The sequence below is a fragment of the Lissotriton helveticus genome, chromosome 1_1 (assembly GCF_964261635.1).
Source record: "Lissotriton helveticus chromosome 1_1, aLisHel1.1, whole genome shotgun sequence".
Lineage (NCBI taxonomy): Eukaryota > Metazoa > Chordata > Amphibia > Caudata > Salamandridae > Lissotriton > Lissotriton helveticus.
In genome coordinates, this window is record NC_136057.1 from 1,326,621,510 (window position 1) to 1,326,640,456 (window position 18,947).

The 18,947-nt window shown below is 49.4% G+C and overlaps 1 protein-coding gene across 15 annotated transcripts in view; it reads left to right on the forward strand.

Annotated features, from left to right (window-relative positions):
- LOC144823590 (uncharacterized) overlaps positions 1–18,947 on the forward strand; it is a 739,799-nt gene that overhangs the window by 254,172 nt on the left and 466,680 nt on the right. For all 15 annotated transcript variants that reach the window (XM_078682228.1, XM_078682261.1, XM_078682304.1 and 12 more), the window contains 2 exons: positions 13,368–13,433; positions 14,543–14,590. In XM_078682228.1, coding sequence (XP_078538354.1) covers positions 13,368–13,433; positions 14,543–14,590 — 114 coding nt within the window. The remainder of the gene's footprint in view (positions 1–13,367; positions 13,434–14,542; positions 14,591–18,947) is intronic.

The window sequence follows — 18,947 nt, forward strand, 5'->3', positions numbered from 1 at the left end:
TTCTTTAGCCCACTCTGCCACCCCAGTTCAGACATGGCTATATGCAAATCAGTCTGACCCTGTGCCTCATTGGAAAAGTCCAGCCCGAACTGGACATCATCTCCTACGCCAACGACACCCAGCTGATCCTCTCCCTCACCAACGACCCCGCCACCGCCAGAGCCAACCTACACGAAGGGATGAAAGAGGTAGCTGAATGGATGAAGAACAGCTGCCTGAAACTGAACTCGGACAAGACGGAAGTCCTCATCCTGGGATCCTCACCCTCCGCCTGGGACGACTCCTGGTGGCCCCCCGCCCTAGGCAGCGCACCCAAACCAACAGACCACGCACGCAACCTGGGCTTCATCCTGGACTCCTCCCTCTCCATGACCAGACAAGTCAACGCCGTCTCCTCGTCGTGCTTCAACATCCTACGCATGCTACGCAAGATCTTCCGGTGGATCCCCACCGAGACCAGGAAGACGGTCACCCAGGCCCTCGTCACCAGCCGACTGGACTACGGCAACTCCCTCTACGCCGGAACCACCGCCAAACTCCAGAAGAGACTCCAGCGGATCCAGAACGCCTCAGCAAGACTCATCCTGGACATCCCCCGTCGCAACCACATCTCCGGACACCTGAGAGACCTGCACTGGCTCCCGGTCAACAAGAGAATCACCTTCCGTCTCCTCACCCACGCACACAAAGCCCTGCACAACCAAGGCCCAGGATACCTCAACAGCCGCCTCAATTTCTACGCTCCCAAATGCCAGCTTCGATCGACCGGCCACGCCCTCGCCGCCGTCCCCCGCATCCGAAGAGCCACCACAGGGAGAAGGTCCTTCTCCTACCTCGCCGCCAAGACCTGGAACTCCCTCCCGACCCATCTCCGCCGGACCCAGGACCACCTCGCCTTCAGGAAGCAGCTCAAGACCTGGCTGTTCGAGCAGTAGCGGAACCCCCCTCCCCTAGCGCCTTGAGACCCTCCGGGTGAGTAGCGCGCTATACAAATGCTTTGATTGATTGATTGATTGATTGATTGACTACCAAGCCGTGCCTTCCCTGGACCGGAAACAAGCTTCCGAGGACCAGTTTCTGGCATTGCAGCCGTCTTCAGCCCGGCTTGCTTGAATCCAGTGGCAAAGTGAGCAAGGGACTCACGTCTGAGCATACCCTGCCACACTTATTGCGGCCAAAGCGGTACAAAAGGGGGTGGTGATGGACGGAGCATCAGAACCAATCAAACACTCACACCCAGTCAAAAGATCTGGGTTTGATCCATCACCGTTCTTTAGCCCATTCTGCCACCCCAGTTCAGACATGGCTATATGCAAATCGGTCTGACCCTGTGACTCATGGGAACAGTCCAGCCCGAACTGCCAAGCCATGCCTTCCCTGGACCGAAACAAGCTTCCGAGGACCGGTTTCTGGCATTGCAGCCATCTTCAGCCCGGCTTGCTTGAATCCAGTGGCAAAGTGAGCAAGGGACTCACATCTGAGCATACCCTGCCACACTTATTGCGGCCAAAGCGGTACAAAAGGGGGTGGTGATGGACGGAGCATCAGAACCAATCAGACACTCACACCCAGTCAAAAGATCTGGGTTTGATCCATCACCGTTCTTTAGCCCACTCTGCCACCCCAGTTCAGACATGGCTATATGCAAATCAGTCTGACCCTGTGCCTCATGGGAACAGTCCAGCCCGAACTTCCAAGCCATGCCTTCCCTGGACCGGAAACAAGCTTCCGAGGACCGGTTTCTGGCATTGCAGCCGTCTTCAGCCCGGCTTGCTTGAATCCAGTGGCAAAGTGAGCAAGGGACTCACGTCTGAGCATACCCTGCCACACTTATTGCGGCCAAAGCGGCTGATGAGGATTATGAAACCGAAACCGGTCCCAGGATGCTTGTTTCCGGTCCATGGAAGACATGGCTTGGCAGTTCGGGCTGGACTGTTCCCATGAGGCACAGGGTCAGACTGATTTGCATATAGCCATGTCTGAAATGGGGTGGCTGAGTGGGCTAAAGAATGGTGATGGATTAAACCCAGATCAATTAACTGGGGGTGAGTGTTTGATTTGCTCAAACGCTCCGTCCATCATCCCCTTTTGTATCGCTTTGTGCGCCCTAAGTGTGCCAGGGTATGCTCAGACGTGAGTCCCTTGCTCACTTGGCCACTGGATTCAAGATAGCCTGGCTGATGTGGATTATGAATCCGAAACCGGTCCCAGGATGCTTGTTTCCGGTCCATTGAAGACATGGCTTGGCAGTTCGGGCTGGACTGTTCCCATGAGGCGCAGGGTCAGACTGATTTGCATATAGCCATGTCTAAAATGGGGAGGCTGAGTGGACTAAAGAATGGTGATGGATTAAACCCGGGTCAGTTGACTGGGGGTGAGTGTCTGATTTGCTCAAACGCTCCGTCGATCATCCCCTTTTGTATCGCTTTGTTCGCCCTAAGTGTGGCAGGGTATGCTCAGACGTGAGTCCTTTGCTCACTTGGCCACTGGATTCAAGATAGCCTGGCTGATGAGGATTATGAATCCGAAACCGGTCCCAGGATGCTTGTTTCTGATAGATACATCTGCCGTGTGGATTCCTCACCTTGTGAATATCCCCTTGCGTCAGCAACATTCGGAATTTTTTCTTCGTAGCACGCCGGCGTGGACGACGTCACAGGAGCACGGCATCGCGCGCGACTCCGTCTGACGTCACCGACTCCTTATCAGGCCCACGTCGGTTTGATGACGTCAGTTCCCTTTTTTCCACGTCGTCTACGCTAACGGTTTCTGGGATCTTCTGCGATACTTTGTATCTTCTACTAGTTATAATATTACTGTTTCATCTTTGTTTGCTCCTTCTTCATCGAGAATGTCGTCGAGGAAGACAGGATTCAAGCAATGTGGATCTTGCGCTCGTATGATGTCGATCACCGATCCTCATAACGATTGTCTATGGTGTCTTGGATCGGACCACGATGTTAAAAACTGTCGATCCTGCTTCAAGATGAATCATAAGGCGTTACGTGAACGTGAAGCAAAACTTCTTCTTGCGAAGGTAAAGGGAAGAGAGACTGGGAGATCTTCAAGGTCGACGTCGAGACGCTCGAAGTCGAGACAGAAGTCGCGTTCGAAGTCGAGATCGAGGTCGGCTTCGAGGTCAAGGTCCAGAGCGAGGTCGAGATCCAGAGAGAGGTCGAAGTCTGGATCCAAGTCGGCTTCGGGTCATGCTTCGAGTTCCTCTAAGAGGAAACACAAGAGGAGAAAACACAGTTCCAGACATCATTTTGGGAAAGAGTCTTCGGATTCGAAGAAGAAGTCTCGTAAACATCACAAGGACTTCACATCTCCTTCTCCCTTACAGTCTATCGGAGGTTCCCCGGTTCCGGAGCAAGAACCGGATCCGGTGTCACACCATTCTTCGGAGCATGAAGATGAAGAGGAAGTTCCTCGAGCTCCGACTCCGGTAGAAGCCCCTGTAGATCAAGAGGGTCAGAATGTACTGATGTCGGAACATCCTCCAGAACATCCAGTAGGTTCGTATCCTCCCTTTCCTGGTCCAGGACAGGACCCCTCGCATTTCCTTAATGCGATGTTTGGAGTTTATTCGAGAGCAATGTACCCCACTGGTGCGCCGGCTGGTCCATTGGGTCCATTGTCTTTCAACTTGGGCATTCCTCAAAGTTATGCTCCAGCTCCTTTTATGCCGTTTATGCCGGCGCCTTACACACCTTGGCTCGGTACGGCTCCACCGAGGTCTTCGACTCCGCATACGGCTTCGCCGACTCCGGACGACCTTGTAATTTGGATCGAGGTACCACGCCGATCCGTGAGTCTCGTCCTCCATCTGCCCCGGCTCCTCGTTCGACGTCGGATCCGGCTCCGTCGGAGTCGTTACCGGATCCATCGACTTCGGTTCGTGTGGAGTGGTCGAGGCGCAGGGCTCAGCGTCTCTTGGAGGATAGAGATGTGAAGAGTCTGATGTTGAAGAAGGTGAACTTTTAGATCAAGGTGATTGTTTTGAAGACCTTCACAGTGCTAGTGGTCTGGAACTCTCTCCTGAGTGGGGTTTACCATCTGTTTCTGATGCACCATCTAAGGACGTGGCACCCTACCATGTGGTTATTAGAAAAGCTGCAGATCTACTCAATCTGACCTTACCTACTGTGGAGTATAAACCTAACCTCCTTACAGAGGTTTTACACTCTCCTTCTTCTATTATAGAGCCTACACTCCCATTTACTGAGGCTTTGACTGATCCAATAAAGGAGGTCTGGAAGAGACCGTTGACTGCTCCTGCTGTTTCAAGGTCTGTGGCAAGACGCTACAGGGTGGCACCTGGTGACCCTGAGTTTCTCTCTTCACACCCTTCACCAGAGAGTCTTGTGGTACAGGCCGCTTGTTCCAACAGGTCTGCAGGTTCTTTTCCTCAGGTGCCAGCAGACAAGGACTCTAAAAAGTTGGATCAGTCTGCGAAGAAGATTTTCTCCTCAGGTAGCATGGCTCTAAAATCCACTAATGCTACTTGCCTTTTGGGGAGATATGTTCATGCGTTGATGGACTCTGTGAAGCAGTTGTCATCTAAGCTTCCAGAGGATGACAGAAAAAACTTTAATGAAGTGGTTTCTGATACTCAAGCTGCTGCCCGCTTGGTGATTCAGAGTGGGATGGACACAGCAGACTCTGTTGCCAGGATTATGGGCTCTACTGTTGCCACCAGAAGGGGGGCATGGCTGAAATCCTCTGATTTCTCTGCAGATGTACAATCCACGTTGTTGGACTTGCCTTTTGATGGGACAGGCCTTTTTGGGAAGAAGGCGGATGTGGCTTTGGAGAGATTCAAAGATAGCCGTGCTACTGCAAGATCTTTGGGTCTCCAGACAAGAGGTTCTACCACTAAGAAATTTAGAGGGTTTGGTAGATCCTCCTTTCGTCCCTTCAGACAAGGTCAGCAACAACAGCAGCAGCAGCAGCAGAACCCTCTGTACAAATCCTATAGAGGTAGACAGAAGGGTCGTGGACGTGGTCGTCAGCTCTCCTCTTCCTCTACTTCCTCCGGTAATACCCAACCCCCACCTACATCAGCAAAGCAGCCCTAGATCCACCATTCTGGATCATTTGGGTCCGGTAGGGGGTCGGCTTACTCATTTTCTACGAGATTGGGAATCGGTTACATCAGATCTTTGGGTTCTCAATCATGTAGAAAATGGGTATGCACTTCCTTTTCAGGAGTTCCCTCCCAATTACCCCTCCTTGCCAAGGTTATTGTTCGGAGGACCATCTTCTTCTCCTGCAGGAAGAAATCCTGGCACTATTCAGAAAGGGTGCGATAGAGGTGGTTCCAGAGCAGGAAAGGGGTCAGGGGTGCTACTCCCGGTATTTCCTGATACCCAAGAAGGATGGCAGACTTCGGCCAATCCTGGACCTCAGGATTTTGAACCTCTATCTCAAACAGGAGAAGTTCAAAATGCTCACACTTGCACAGGTTCTTCAAGCGCTGATGGAAGAAGACTGGATGGTGTCGATCGACTTGCAGGATGCGTATTTTCACATCCCAATCCTGAAGTCGCACAGGAAGTATCTCCGTTTTACGGTGGGATCGCAACACTACCAGTTTGCGGTCCTTCCTTTTGGGCTTACTACTGCGCCTCGAGTTTTCACCAAGGTGATGGCAGTGGTGGCTACGCATCTCAGAAGATCGGGGATTCCTGTGTTCCCCTATCTGGACGACTGGCTGATCAAAGCGGAGTCGCCGGAGAATGTGCTTCATCATCTGCAAGAGACAACTCAGTTGTTACACAGGTTGGGTTTTTCGATAAATGTACCAAAGTCTCACCTGGTGCCCTCCCAGTGCAACCTGTTCATAGGTGCGGTACTGGACACTACTGTATGTCGTGCATTCCCTCCACCTCAAAGGATTAACGACATACAGGAAATGATTCCTTTATTTTACAATGGAGCGGTTGTTCCAGTCTTGAAGGTCCTTCGTCTGCTCGGTCTGATGGCTTCTTGCATTCTGTTGGTCAATCATGCACGCTGGCACATGAAGGCACTCCAGTGGTGCCTCCGCAGGCAGTGGTATCAGCACAACGGAGATCTCAGGGAGTCAGTGAGGATCTCCAGAGAAACTGCAGCGGATCTGTCTTGGTGGGGCGTGGAAGGCAATCTGTCTCAAGGAAAGCCTTTTCAACTTCCTCCATTGGTGGCCACAGTGATAACGGATGCATCCACTCTAGGGTGGGGCGCTCATCTGGGGGACCTGAAGGTCAAAGGGCTTTGGTCTCCAGAGGAAAGGTTGCTTCATATCACCCTTCTAGAATTGCGGGCGATACGTTTGGCGCTCAAGGCCTTCCTCCCTTCCCTTCGGGGTCAGTCGGTTCAAGTCCTGACGGACAACACGACCGCGATGTGGTATGTCAACAAACAGGGAGGAGTAGGGTCACAGTGTCTCTGCAGAGAGGCTCTGCGTCTCTGGTCCTGGGTTCAGGATCATCAGATTTGTCTGATGGCAAATCATCTGGCCGGGGTACTGAACGTTCGTGCAGACAGTCTCAGTCGGCAGTTCTCTGCCGACCACGAGTGGAGGCTTCACCCGGAGGTGGTTCACGACATCTTTCAGATGTGGGGGACTCCTCGGGTGGACCTGTTCGCCACTCGCGAGAATGCTCACTGCCTGTCATTCTGCAGTCTCCAGTTTCCGATGCAAGGAGCCTTGGGGGACGCGTTTCAGTTGAGTTGGAAGAATCAACTCCTTTACGCGTTTCCTCCCATACCCTTGATTCCTCGGGTTCTGAGGAAGATTCGCCAGGACCGGGCCCAAGTCATATTGGTCGCCCCGGACTGGCCAAGAAGGGTGTGGTACACAGACCTTCTCCACCTCTCCTCTCACCCGCCGCTCCGTCTCCCTCACAGGGCAGATCTCCTCTCTCAGATGGAGGGGCAGGTTCTACACCCCCACCTCCAGACATTACACCTTCATGCCTGGAGATTGAACGGGGCAACTTGAATTCTTTTTCTCTCCCTCACGATGTGGTGGATGTCATTCTTTCTGCCAGGCGTGACTCCACTAAGTCCATTTATTCGTATAGGTGGTCTAAATTTGTCTCTTGGTGTAGGGAGAGAGATGTTGACCCTTTGAAGGCTCATTTGTCTGACATTTTGCAGTTTGCTCTTTCTTTGGCGCAGCAAGGATTTGCTGTTGCCACGGTCAAGGGGTATCTTTCGGCTTTGTCGGCTTTTCTTTGTTTGCCGGATCAGCCTTCTCTTTTTAAGTCTCCAGTGGTTTTAAGATTCTTGAAGGGACTCACTAATAGATTCCCTCCTACTCCTTTTGTTATTCCTCATTGGGATTTGAATCTTGTGTTAACCTATTTGATGGGTTCCCCCTTCGAACCCTTACACAAGTGTCCCATGAGGCTTTTGTCTTTCAAGACGGTCTTCTTAGTAGCAACCACCTCGGCAAGGAGGGTGAGTGAGCTTCAGGCTCTTAGTTCCAAACCCCCATTCCTGACCATTCATGCTGAAAGGCTGGTTCTTAGGACCAGGGCTGCTTTTCTGCCTAAGGTGGTAACTCCCTTCCATCTAGGACAATCCATTACCCTTCCTACCTTCTATCCTCCCCCTCACCCTTCCAAGGAGGAGGAGAGACTTCACCGTTTGGACCCTAAGAGGGCGGTGTCTTTTTATCTGGACAGAGCTAAAGACTTCCGGATGGATGACCAGCTGTTTGTTGGTTTTGCTGGCTGCAAGAAGGGCAGAGCGGTGCACGAGCGCACACTTTCCAGGTGGATAATCCTGTGCATCAAGATTTGCTACTCCTTGGCGGGTAAGGACCCTCCTGAGGGTATTAGAGCACATTCAACTAGAGCAAAGTCTGCAACATCTGCTTTGTCTAGAGGTGTTCCTGTTGAGGACATTTGTAGGGCTGCGACTTGGGCCTCCCTCCACACTTTCGCAAAACATTACTGCTTGGATTCCGAGGTGAGGAGGGACGGCCACTTCCCGCGCTCTGTTCTCCAAGATTTCCTGGTATAGCAGAGTGGTCACCCTCCTCCGGGAGTGGGGACTGCTGTGGGACTCTATTCACAAGGTGAGGAATCCACACGGCAGATGTATCTATCAGAAGAACAAGTTACTTACCTTCGGTAACGCTTTTTCTGGTAGATACAATATCTGCCTGTGGATTCCTCACATGCCCACCCGCCTCCCCGTTGTCCACTCTGCTATACCTGGTTTTATTGTTTGTTTATATTTTGGGTTTTGATGCCTTTGCTATGCACTGTGTGCTATTTTGGTTTGTATGTACTGTGTACATTGTATATATGCATATTTACTGTCGTTGATCCGTCCGGGTGACTCGAAGGCACGGAAAAAAGGGCGGAACTGACGTCATCACGCCGACGTGGGCCTGATAAGGAGTCGGTGACGTGAGACGGAGTCACGCGCGATGCCGTGCTCCTGTGACATCGTCCACGCCGGCGTGCTACGAAGAAAAAATTCCGAAGGTTGCTGACGCAAGGGGATATTCACAAGGTGAGGAATCCACAGGCAGATATTGTATCTACCAGAAAAAGCGTTACCGAAGGTAAGTAACTTGTTCTTCCGGTCCATGGAAGACATGGCTTGGCAGTTCGGGCTGGACTGTTCCCATGAGGCACAGGGTCAGACTGATTTGCATATAGCCATGTCTGAAATGGGGTGGCTGAGTGGGCTAAAGAATGGTGATGGATTAAACCCAGATCAGTTGACTAGGGGTGAGTGTTTGATTTGCTCAAACGCTCCGTCCATCATCCCCTTTTGTATCGTTTTGTTCGCCCTAAGTGTGGCAGGGTATGCTCAGACGTGAGTCCCTTGCTCACTTGGCCACTGGATTCAAGATAGCCTGGCTGATGAGGATTATGAATCCGAAACCGGTCCCAGGATGCTTGTTTCCGGTCCATGGAAGACATGGCTTGGCAGTTCGGGCTGGACTGTTCCCATGAGGCACAGGGTCAGACTGATTTGCATATAGCCATGTCTGAAATGGGGTGGCTGAGTGGGCTAAAGAATGGTGATGGATTAAACCCAGATCAGTTGACTGGGGGTGAGTGTTTGATTTGCTCAAACGCTCCGTCCATCATCCCCTTTTGTATCGCTTTGTTCGCCCTAAGTGTGGCAGGGTATGCTCAGACGTGAGTCCCTTGCTCACTTGGCCACTGGATTCAAGATAGCCTGGCTGATGAGGATTATGAACCCGAAACCGGTCCCAGGATGCTTGTTTCCGGTCCATGGAAGACATGGCTTGGCAGATCGGGCTGGACTGTTCCCATGAGGCGCAGGGTCAGACTGATTTGCATATAGCCATGTCTGAAATGGGGTGGCTGAGTGGGCTAAAGAATGGTGATGGATTAAACCCAGATCAGTTGACTGGGGGTGAGTGTTTGATTTGCTCAAACGCTCTGTCGATCATCCCCTTTTGTATCGCTTTGTTCGCCCTAAGTGTGGCAGGGTATGCTCAGACGTGAGTCCCTTGCTCACTTGGCCACTGGATTCAAGATAGCCTGGCTGATGAGGATTATGAATCCGAAACCGGTCCCAGAATGCTTGTTTCCGGTCCATGGAAGACATGGCTTGGCAGTTCGGGCTGGACTGTTCCCATGAGGCACTGGGTCAGACTGATTTGCATATAGCCATGTCTGAAATGGGGTGGCTGAGTGGGCTAAAGAATGGTGATGGATTAAACCCAGATCAGTTGACTGGGGGTGAGTGTTTGATTTGCTCAAACGCTCCGTCTATCATCCCCTTTTGTATCGCTTTGTTCGCCCTAAGTGTGGCAGGGTATGCTCAGACGTGAGTCCCTTGCTCACTTGGCCACTGGATTCAAGATACCCTGGCTGATGAGGATTATGAATCCGAAACCGGTCCCAGGATGCTTGTTTCCGGTCCATGAAAGACATGGCTTGGCAGTTCGGGCTGGACTGTTCCCATGAGGCACAGGGTCAGACTGATTTGCATATAGCCATGTCTGAAATGGGGTGGCTGAGTGGGCTAAAAAATGGTGATGGATTAAACCCAGATCAGCTGACTGGGGGTGAGTGTTTGATTTGCTCAAACGCTCCGTCCATCATCCCCTTTTGTATCGCTTTGTATCATTCCCCGTCATCAGAATTGGAGCCTCGGTAATAGAAAAATACCATAGCAGTAGGTACAAAAGTGAAAGACAGGCCTAGGCCTCATCTAATTTTGAAGCCTCTCCGCCTCTTTTTGTAAAAGAGACCAACAAATTTGCAACAACCAATCAGAGTAGCCTCACCCAATAGAACCCTCCTGAGAGAGCCTCAGAGCCTCAGATTTTCTACCGCACGTCGTGCTAAAGAAGTCTCCTCTGAGCTCTGCTCAGATTTCTCTTCAGTTTTGGAATTTTCTTCTTTTTTCTACTCTAATATGTCTGATAAAGAGAAGAAGGCATTATTCAGAGCTTGTGCTACCTGTTCTAAGAAGAGGCTTTACATTGAGGACATGCATAAGGACTGTATCTTCTGCTTGTACCCGGATCACAAGGTCACAGATTGTAAGATCTGCAGGACTTTCTCTACAAAGACCTTGAGAGACCGGGAAGGCCGCTGGTTACCCTGGTTGCAGAAAATGAAGTCTTGTAAGGAGGTTATATCATCCGACAGTGAGGATTCTTCCTCAGCTTCATCCTCCAGGAGATCCAAGAAAAGGGGTAGGTCTGGTACGTCGACGACGACTTCCAAAATGACCTTGGGTTCTGTTACAGCTCCGTCGACAGGACCGTCGACGGCAGCTTCGTCGACGGCGGCTGCAGTGATATCTTCGTCGTCGTTTAAGGTTCCCTTCTCGTCGACGATGGTGCTTACTTCTTCAACGTCGACGATGATAACATCGAAGATAGCGTCGACGGCTACAACATCGACGATGTCAATGACGTCGACGACGACAGCAGTGATGATCATGACGACGAGATCGCCGACGACACCGTCAATTCAGTCCACCGTCGACGAGGTCCATCTCTCCGTCGACTGACTCGTCGGCGGTCCCGCCGACGACGATCTCGTCGATGATTCAAAAGGTCCACATTTCTATAAAAAGACAGCAGATCACCCCAGAGATGACCTCGCCTCGCAGAGTAACACTCTTACCACAGACTTTGCTTTTCGAGGAGGAATCAGATGATGAGGATGGCCCTTATGGGGATGCTTATAGCCCATCCCAACTTCAAGTGAAGTACCATGATTCAGACTCTGAGGACTACTATACGGAGGAACGCCAGTTTGTTCAGCAAGAGAGGCCTCAACAACAACGAGACATGGTGACAATGCCTTCTTCTCTCATAACGGACTTGCAGATGATGCTACAGGACTACAAAAGAAGGTTTCCGTCTCAAGCTTCGGACCAGCAAGCGCAGCTTCTTCCTCCTTCCATTCCTGTTACTCCTCAAGTTCCAGTAACACCTCATGTTTCCCGAGCTTCGGAGCCAGATCCAAAAGAAAGCCATGGGGAAGTTATTGCTATTCAGGATGATGATAACTCAACTGATAACGATCATCAGGTAGATCAAGCCCCTGACCCGGATAGAGATTGGGACGAGTATGTTATTCAGGATCCAGTCTCACCATTGATGGATCCTGCTACGTCTCCTCCAGCAGACATTGGAGGTTTCCATAACCTTATGGGGAGAGCGTCCAAGAGATTTGGTCTTCCTATTACTACAGTACAGTCGGACTGTTTCCTTTACGACTTTAAGGAGCCTTACAGAAAATCTATCCGTTCATTTCCGATAGTTGAGCATGTGTGGTCGGAAGGTACTAAAGTAATGCAGAATCTAGCTACGGTCATTCCTGTTCTTCCCCGGCTGGAGAAAAAATATAATGCTCCAGAAAACAGTCCCGCTTGCCTGACTGTTCAACCAAAGCCGGATTCAGTTATTTCCCAGGCGGCGCAAGGAAAGCCCAATTATCCGTTAGCGCCTCTGACGTCACCGCCGGAAAAAGAAGGGAGAAGCCTGGACAATGTGGGAAAAAGGTTCTCCTCAATGGCCAGCCTTCTAGTCCGAGCTACAAATGCTCTTGCAATCTTGGGTAGATATGATCGCCAGATGTGGTGCGATTTGTCCCCATTTGTTGACCAACTTCCGGATGGTGCAAAGGAAGAGGCCAAGAAAATTCTGGAAGAAGGAGAGCGTTCATCTTCAGAGGTGATAGATTGTGCTATGGACATAGCAACCACCGCTTTCCGAGCTCTTGCGGGATCAGCAGTTTTAAGAGGGCAGGCCTGGCTTCGGGCAACCTGGTTTCGCCAAGAAGTCCAAAATAAGATTTGGACTTACCTTACGATGGAGAAATACTTTTTGGTAAGCATATAGATGATGCCCTTCAAGACATCAAGAAGGACACGGATACGGCAAGGTCTTTGGGGTCTTTGAATTACCGGAAGGTTCTTTTCAGGGGTGCAAGAGGAAGATGTTTTTCATCTTACAGAGGTGGCAACCAACAGCGCTACTCTTCGTACGCTCAGTCCTCTCAGTCGTACAAACCCCAATACTCACAGCGCCAAGGTCAATCGGCGTCTTTCTCTCGCCAACCATCAAGAGGACGACAGGGACGTCAGTGGAAAGATAAGTCTAAACGACAATAGATGCTACATGGCTCTGTCTACTGTTCCTCCCCCTCTAGTAACGTCAGTGGGGGGCAGGATATCAGAATATCTCCACAACTGGAAAATGATTACATCGGATCGGTGGGTCCTCAACATCGTACAATTCGGCCACACACTAGAGTTTCAAGAATTTCCAATAGGCTGCATTATCTGTCTTTAAATTCTCTCTTAAGTGTCTGTGCAGTTCTGCATTCTTTGACAACTTATGAGATTATTTTTGATTGCTCCGGGGTCCGCGCACATTGGCGGGACTATTCACTAGATTATGACTATAACAGAGATACCCCTACTACAGAACTGGAGTTACAGGACAGAAACTACTCCTTCTCCCCCTTCACCAAACCCTTGATTTACCACGTTTGCGCTTTATCCCCAGTTGGTATATAATAGTATTGTATACTTTTTCTAGATTGTCCTGAGCTTTCCATGACATCTGCTATTTTCATAAACTATTGTATACAAAGACAAGCCTTTGAGTTCTAATACAATTATAAATTTTTCATCAGTGGAATTAAGTCTTTGCAATGGTATTGACATACCTCCATTTCTTAAAATTATTGTTTGGCCTTCACTCATGTCTCTTTCACCAATGAAAAAGAGGTCAAGGGCCTCAGACAACCAGTATTCATCACATATCAAATCTGATGGATTTGTGAAAATAAAGTGGATATAAGGAGCACACCTAATTGAGTCTTGTTGTAAATGTTAGGGGTATTTTTTGTTTCCTCCAGCCACCACCTCCTGATACCGCCATCCAGAGGCCAGATCAAGAAACCGAGGAAACATCAATTAAACAGGTTAGCATATTCAGCCTGTTGAAATGCAATTGTGCAAATCTTAAAGATATCATGTTGGGCACTATGGCACTAATGCTTATCACACAAAGAGAGAGGTAGATTCACATTTCGACCATCATCCTACACAGAAAAGGACCTTGGTTCCCTTGGTTCCCTTGTTTCCTTTGTTACATTCTTCATTGTATGGACCTTCTAGGCTTTGCTGATGCACACAATTCAGAGCATAGAGACCTTTGCCTTGTGTATTAGCTTTGGTACACAATAAAAACTGTCCCAGACTATTCCCTTTGTCTTATCTATTTACATCTCAATGCTGTGGTGTGGTCAGTCTTTATCCACTGTTTCACTACTGCTCCCACATTGCAGTCCAACCCTGATATATAAGGTTCCATCTGTCAGATGTAATTTTTCGTCTTTTTCTACATGTGGCCTTTCAGATACATTGTCATACTCTGAGCTCCTGTTCTATGATTTGTGGATATGTATTTGCTGTTCCATGAAGTCAGTTTCAGGTATTTTGTCGCAGAAAAAACGGAGACTTCCATATTCATAGGCCCTCATTATGTGGAATGAGTTAATATTGCTGTTCAGTGCTCATACTTACACCTTCCGACCCATTTGGAGAGTCACAAAAATAAGTAACAGTACCATGAGTTAGTAATAGGATTCCCACACATTGTATTTAAGGTATTAACACAATTTGTAGCTTAGACTGGGGTGCACAAAACAGAAATAGTGTTTCGACAGGTTTTTATGACATTTGCATGAGTAGTGTGTTAACGTAAAAATGTACAAGACAGGAGTGTATTCTACTGGAACATTTTAAGGTGACTAAATGAACGATCAAAGTGTGTAATGATTACTGTTTGATTGATAAAAGAATTAGATTTTACATGTTGCAATGCTGTATTACTTTGTCATAAATGCAGTCTAAGCACCTTACATCACACTTAACACTGCTTTTACGTGGATCTTGCCTTATCTAAATAAAGGTGTCACTGCAGTCATGTGTTTTATAGAGACTATGATTGCACTTGTGAAAACTCTACATTCATTTTCATAGTTTGTCATTCATAACAATTCTTTCTGACATTTTCTGTTGCCTTTAGAGTCCACCTCCTAGCGCAGTGGATGGTGAAAAGGACACAAAAGACGCAGTAAGTAGTTTTATTCTCAGATATATACTGCTCTTATGATAACAGTCTAAAACGTTTCCCAGTTCTTTGAAACTAAATTGCATCAGCTTAGACTTCCTAAAAGTAGAATTATTGTATAGAATTGTTCATATTGTTAAGTATCTCCAGTTAAAAAGAGACTCAATGTAATTCATGCTCATTTTCTTCCTCTTCGCATCCTAAAAGACGCTGACTACTTTAGCTCTTAATTCCAAATATCTCTATCTCTACCTCTTTACTTGTCTATTTTATCATTGCATCCTTTTCTAGAAATCTGTTATTTTCAACAAAGATTTATATACTGTAGTATACAAAAAGTGATGGATAGAACGTTTGAACTAATTTCAGCTATTGTTAATTGCCCCAGTATTGGACTTTCATAGATTGCCATGCTTTGTATCATTCCCCGGTACAAAAGGGGGTGGTGATGGACGGAGCATCAGAACCAATCAAACACTCACACCCAGTCAAAAGATCTGGGTTTGATCCATCACCGTTCTTTAGCCCATTCTGCCACCCCAGTTCAGACATGGATATATGCAAATCAGTCTGACCCTGTGCCTCATGGGAACAGTCCAGCCCGAACTGCCAAGCCATGCCTTCCCTGGACCGGAAACAAGCTTCCGAGGACCGGTTTCTGGCATTGCAGCCGTCTTCAGCCCGGCTTGCTTGAATCCAGTGGCAAAGTAAGCAAGGGACTCACGTCTGAGCATACCCTGCCACACTAATTGCGGCCAAAGCGGTACAAAAGGGGGTGGTGATGGACGGAGCATCAGAACCAATCAAACACTCACACCCAGTCAAAAGATCTGGGTTTGATCCATCACCGTTCTTTAGCCCACTCTGCCGCCCCAGTTCAGACATGGCTATATGCAAATCAGTCTGACCCTGTGCCTCATGGGAACAGTCCAGCCCAAACTGCCAAGCCATGCCTTCCCTGGACCGGAAACAAGCTACCGAGGACCGGTTTCTGGCATTGCAGCCGTCTTCAGCCCGGCTTGCTTAAATCCAGTGGCAAAGTGAGCAAGGGACTCACGTCTGAGCATACCCTGCCACACTTATTGCAGCCAAAGCGGCTGATGAGGATTATGAATCCGAAACCGGTCCCAGGATGCTTGTTTCCGGTCCATGGAAGACATGGCTTGGCAGTTCGGGCTGGACTGTTCCCATGAGGCACAGGGTCAAACTGATTTGCATATAGCCATGTCTGAAATGGGGTGGCTGAGTGGGCTAAAGAATGGTGATGGATTAAACCCAGATCAGTTGACTGGGGGTGTGTGTTTGATTTGCTCAAACGCTCCGTCCATCTACCCCTTTTGTATCGCTTTGTTCGCCCTAAGTGTGGCAGGGTATGCTCAGACGTGAGTCCCTTGCTCACTTGGCCACTGGATTCAAGATAGCCTGGCTGATGAGGATTATGAATCCGAAACCGGTCCCAGGATGCTTGTTTCCAGTCCATGAAAGACATGGCCTGGCAGTTCGGGCTGGACTGTTCCCATGAGGGTCACACTGATTTGCATATAGCCATGTCTGAAATGGGGTGGCTGAGTGGGCTAAAGAATGGTGATGGATTAAACCCAGATCAGTTACCTGGGCGTGAGTGTTTGATTTGCTCAAACGCTCAGTCCATCATCCCCTTTTGTATCGCTTTGTTCGCCCTAAGTGTGGCAGGGTATGCTCAGACGTGAGTCCCTTGCTCACTTGGCCACTGGATTCAAGATAGCCTGGCTGATAAAGATTATGAATCCGAAACCGGTCCCAGGATGCTTGTTTCCGGTCCATGGAAGACATGGCTTGGCAGTTCGGGCTGGACTGTTCCCATGAGGCACAGGGTCAGACTGATTTGCATATAGCCATGTCTGAAATGGGGTGGCTGAGTGGGCTAAAGAATGGTGATGGATTAAACCCAGATCAGTTGACTGGGGGTGAGTGTTTGATTTGCTCAAACGCTCCGTCCATCATCCCCTTTTGTATCGCTTTGTTCGCTCTAAGTGTGGCAGGGTATGCTCAGACGTGAGTCCCTTGCTCACTTGGCCACTGGATTCAAGATAGCCTGGCTGATGAGGATTATGAATCCGAAACCGGTCCCAGGATGCTTGTTTCCGGTCCATGGAAGACATGGCTTGGCAGTTCGGGCTGGACTGTTCCCATGAGGCACAGGGTCAGACTGATTTGCATATAGCCATGTCTGGAATGGGGTGACTGAGTGGGCTAAAGAATGGTGATGGATTAAACCCAGATCAGTTGACTGGGGGTGAGTGTTTGATCTGCTCAAATGCTCCGTCCATCATCCCCTTTTGTATCGCTTTGTTCGCCCTAAGTGTGGCAGGGTATGCTCAGACGTGAGTCCCTTGCTCACTTGGCCACTGGATTCAAGATAGCCTAGCTGATGAGGATTATGAATCCAAAACCGGTCCCAGGATGCTTGTTTCCGGTCCATGGAAGACATGGCTTGGCAGTTCGGGCTGGACTGTTCCCATGAGGCACAGGGTCAGACTGATTTGCATATAGCCATGTCTGAAATGGGGTGGCTGAGTGGGCTAAAGAATGGTGATGGATTAAACCCAGATCAGTTGACTGGGGGTGAGTGTTTGATTTGCTCAAACGCTCCTTCCAGCATCCCCTTTTGTATCGCTTTGTTCGCCCTAAGTGTGGCAGGGTATGCTCAGACGTGAGTCCCTTGCTCACTTGGCCACTGGATTCAAGATAGCCTGGCTGATGAGGATTATGAATCCGAAACCGGTCCCAGGATGCTTGTTTCCGGTCCATGGAAGACATGGCTTGGCAGTTCGGGCTGGACTGTTCCCATGAGGCACAGGGTCAGACTGATTTGCATATAGCCATGTCTGAAATGGGGTGGCTGAGTGGGCTAAAGAATGGTGATGGATTAAACCCAGATCAGTTGACTAGGGGTGAGTGTTTGATTTGCTCAAACGCTCCGTCCATCATCCCCTTTTGTATCGCTTTGTTCGCCCTAAGTGTGGCAGGGTATGCTCAGACGTGAGTCCCTTGCTCACTTGACCACTGGATTCAAGATAGCCTGGCTGATGAGGATTATGAATCCGAAACCGGTCCCAGGATGCTTGTTTCCGGTCCATGAAAGACATGGCTTGGCAGTTCGGGCTGGACTGTTCCCATGAGGCACAGGGTCAGACTGATTTGCATATAGCCATGTCTGAAATGGGGTGGCTGAGGGGGCTAAAGAATGGTGATGGATTAAACCCAGATCAGTTGACTGGGGGTGAGTGTCTGATTTGCTCAAACGCTCCGTCGATCATCCCCTTTTGTATCGCTTTGTTCGCCCTAAGTGTGGCAGGGTATGCTCAGACGTGAGTCCCTTGCTCACATGGCCACTGGATTCAAGATAGCCTGGCTGATGAAGATTATGAATCCAAAACCGGTCCCAGGATGCTTGTTTCCGGTCCATGGAAGACATGGCTTGGCAGTTCGGGCTGGACTGTTCCCATGAGGCACAGGGTCAGACTGATTTGCATATAGCCATGTCTGAAATGGGGTGGCTGAGTGGGCTAAAGAATGGTGATGGATTAAACCCAGATCAGTTGACTGGGGGTGAGTGTTTGATTTGCTCAAACGCTCCGTCCATCATCCCCTTTTGTATCGCTTTGTTCGCCCTATGTGTGGCAGGGTATGCTCAGACGTGAGTCCCTTGCTCACTTAGCCACTGGATTCAAGATAGCCTGGCTGATGAGGATTATTAATCCGAAACCGGTCCCAGGATGCTTGTTTCAGGTCCATGGAAGACATGGCTTGGCAGTTCGGGCTGGACTGTTCCCATGAGGCACAGGGTCAGACTGATTTGCATATAGCCATGTCTGAAGTGGGGTGGCTGAGTGGGCTAAAGAATGGTAATGGATTAAACCCAGATCAGTTGACTGGGGGTGAGTGTTTGATTTGCTCAAACGCTCCGTCCATCATCCCCTTTTGTATCTCTTTGTTCGCCCTAAGTGTGGCAGGGTATGCTCAGACGTGAGTCCCTTGCTCACTTGGCCAATGGATTCAAGATAGCCTGGCTGATGAGGATTATGAATCCGAAACCGGTCCCAGGATGCTTGTTTCCGGTCCATGGAAGACATGGCTTGGCAGTTCGGGCTGGACTGTTCCCATGAGGCACAGGGTCAGACTGATTTGCATATAGCCATATCTGAAATGGGGTGGCTGAGTGGGCTAAAGAATGGTGATGGATTAAACCCAGATCAGTTGACTGGGGGTGAGTGTTTGATTTGCTCAAACGCTCCGTGCATCATCCCCTTTTGTATCGCTTTGTTCGCCCTAAGTGTGGCAGGGTATGGTCAGACGTGAGTCCCTTGCTCACTTGACC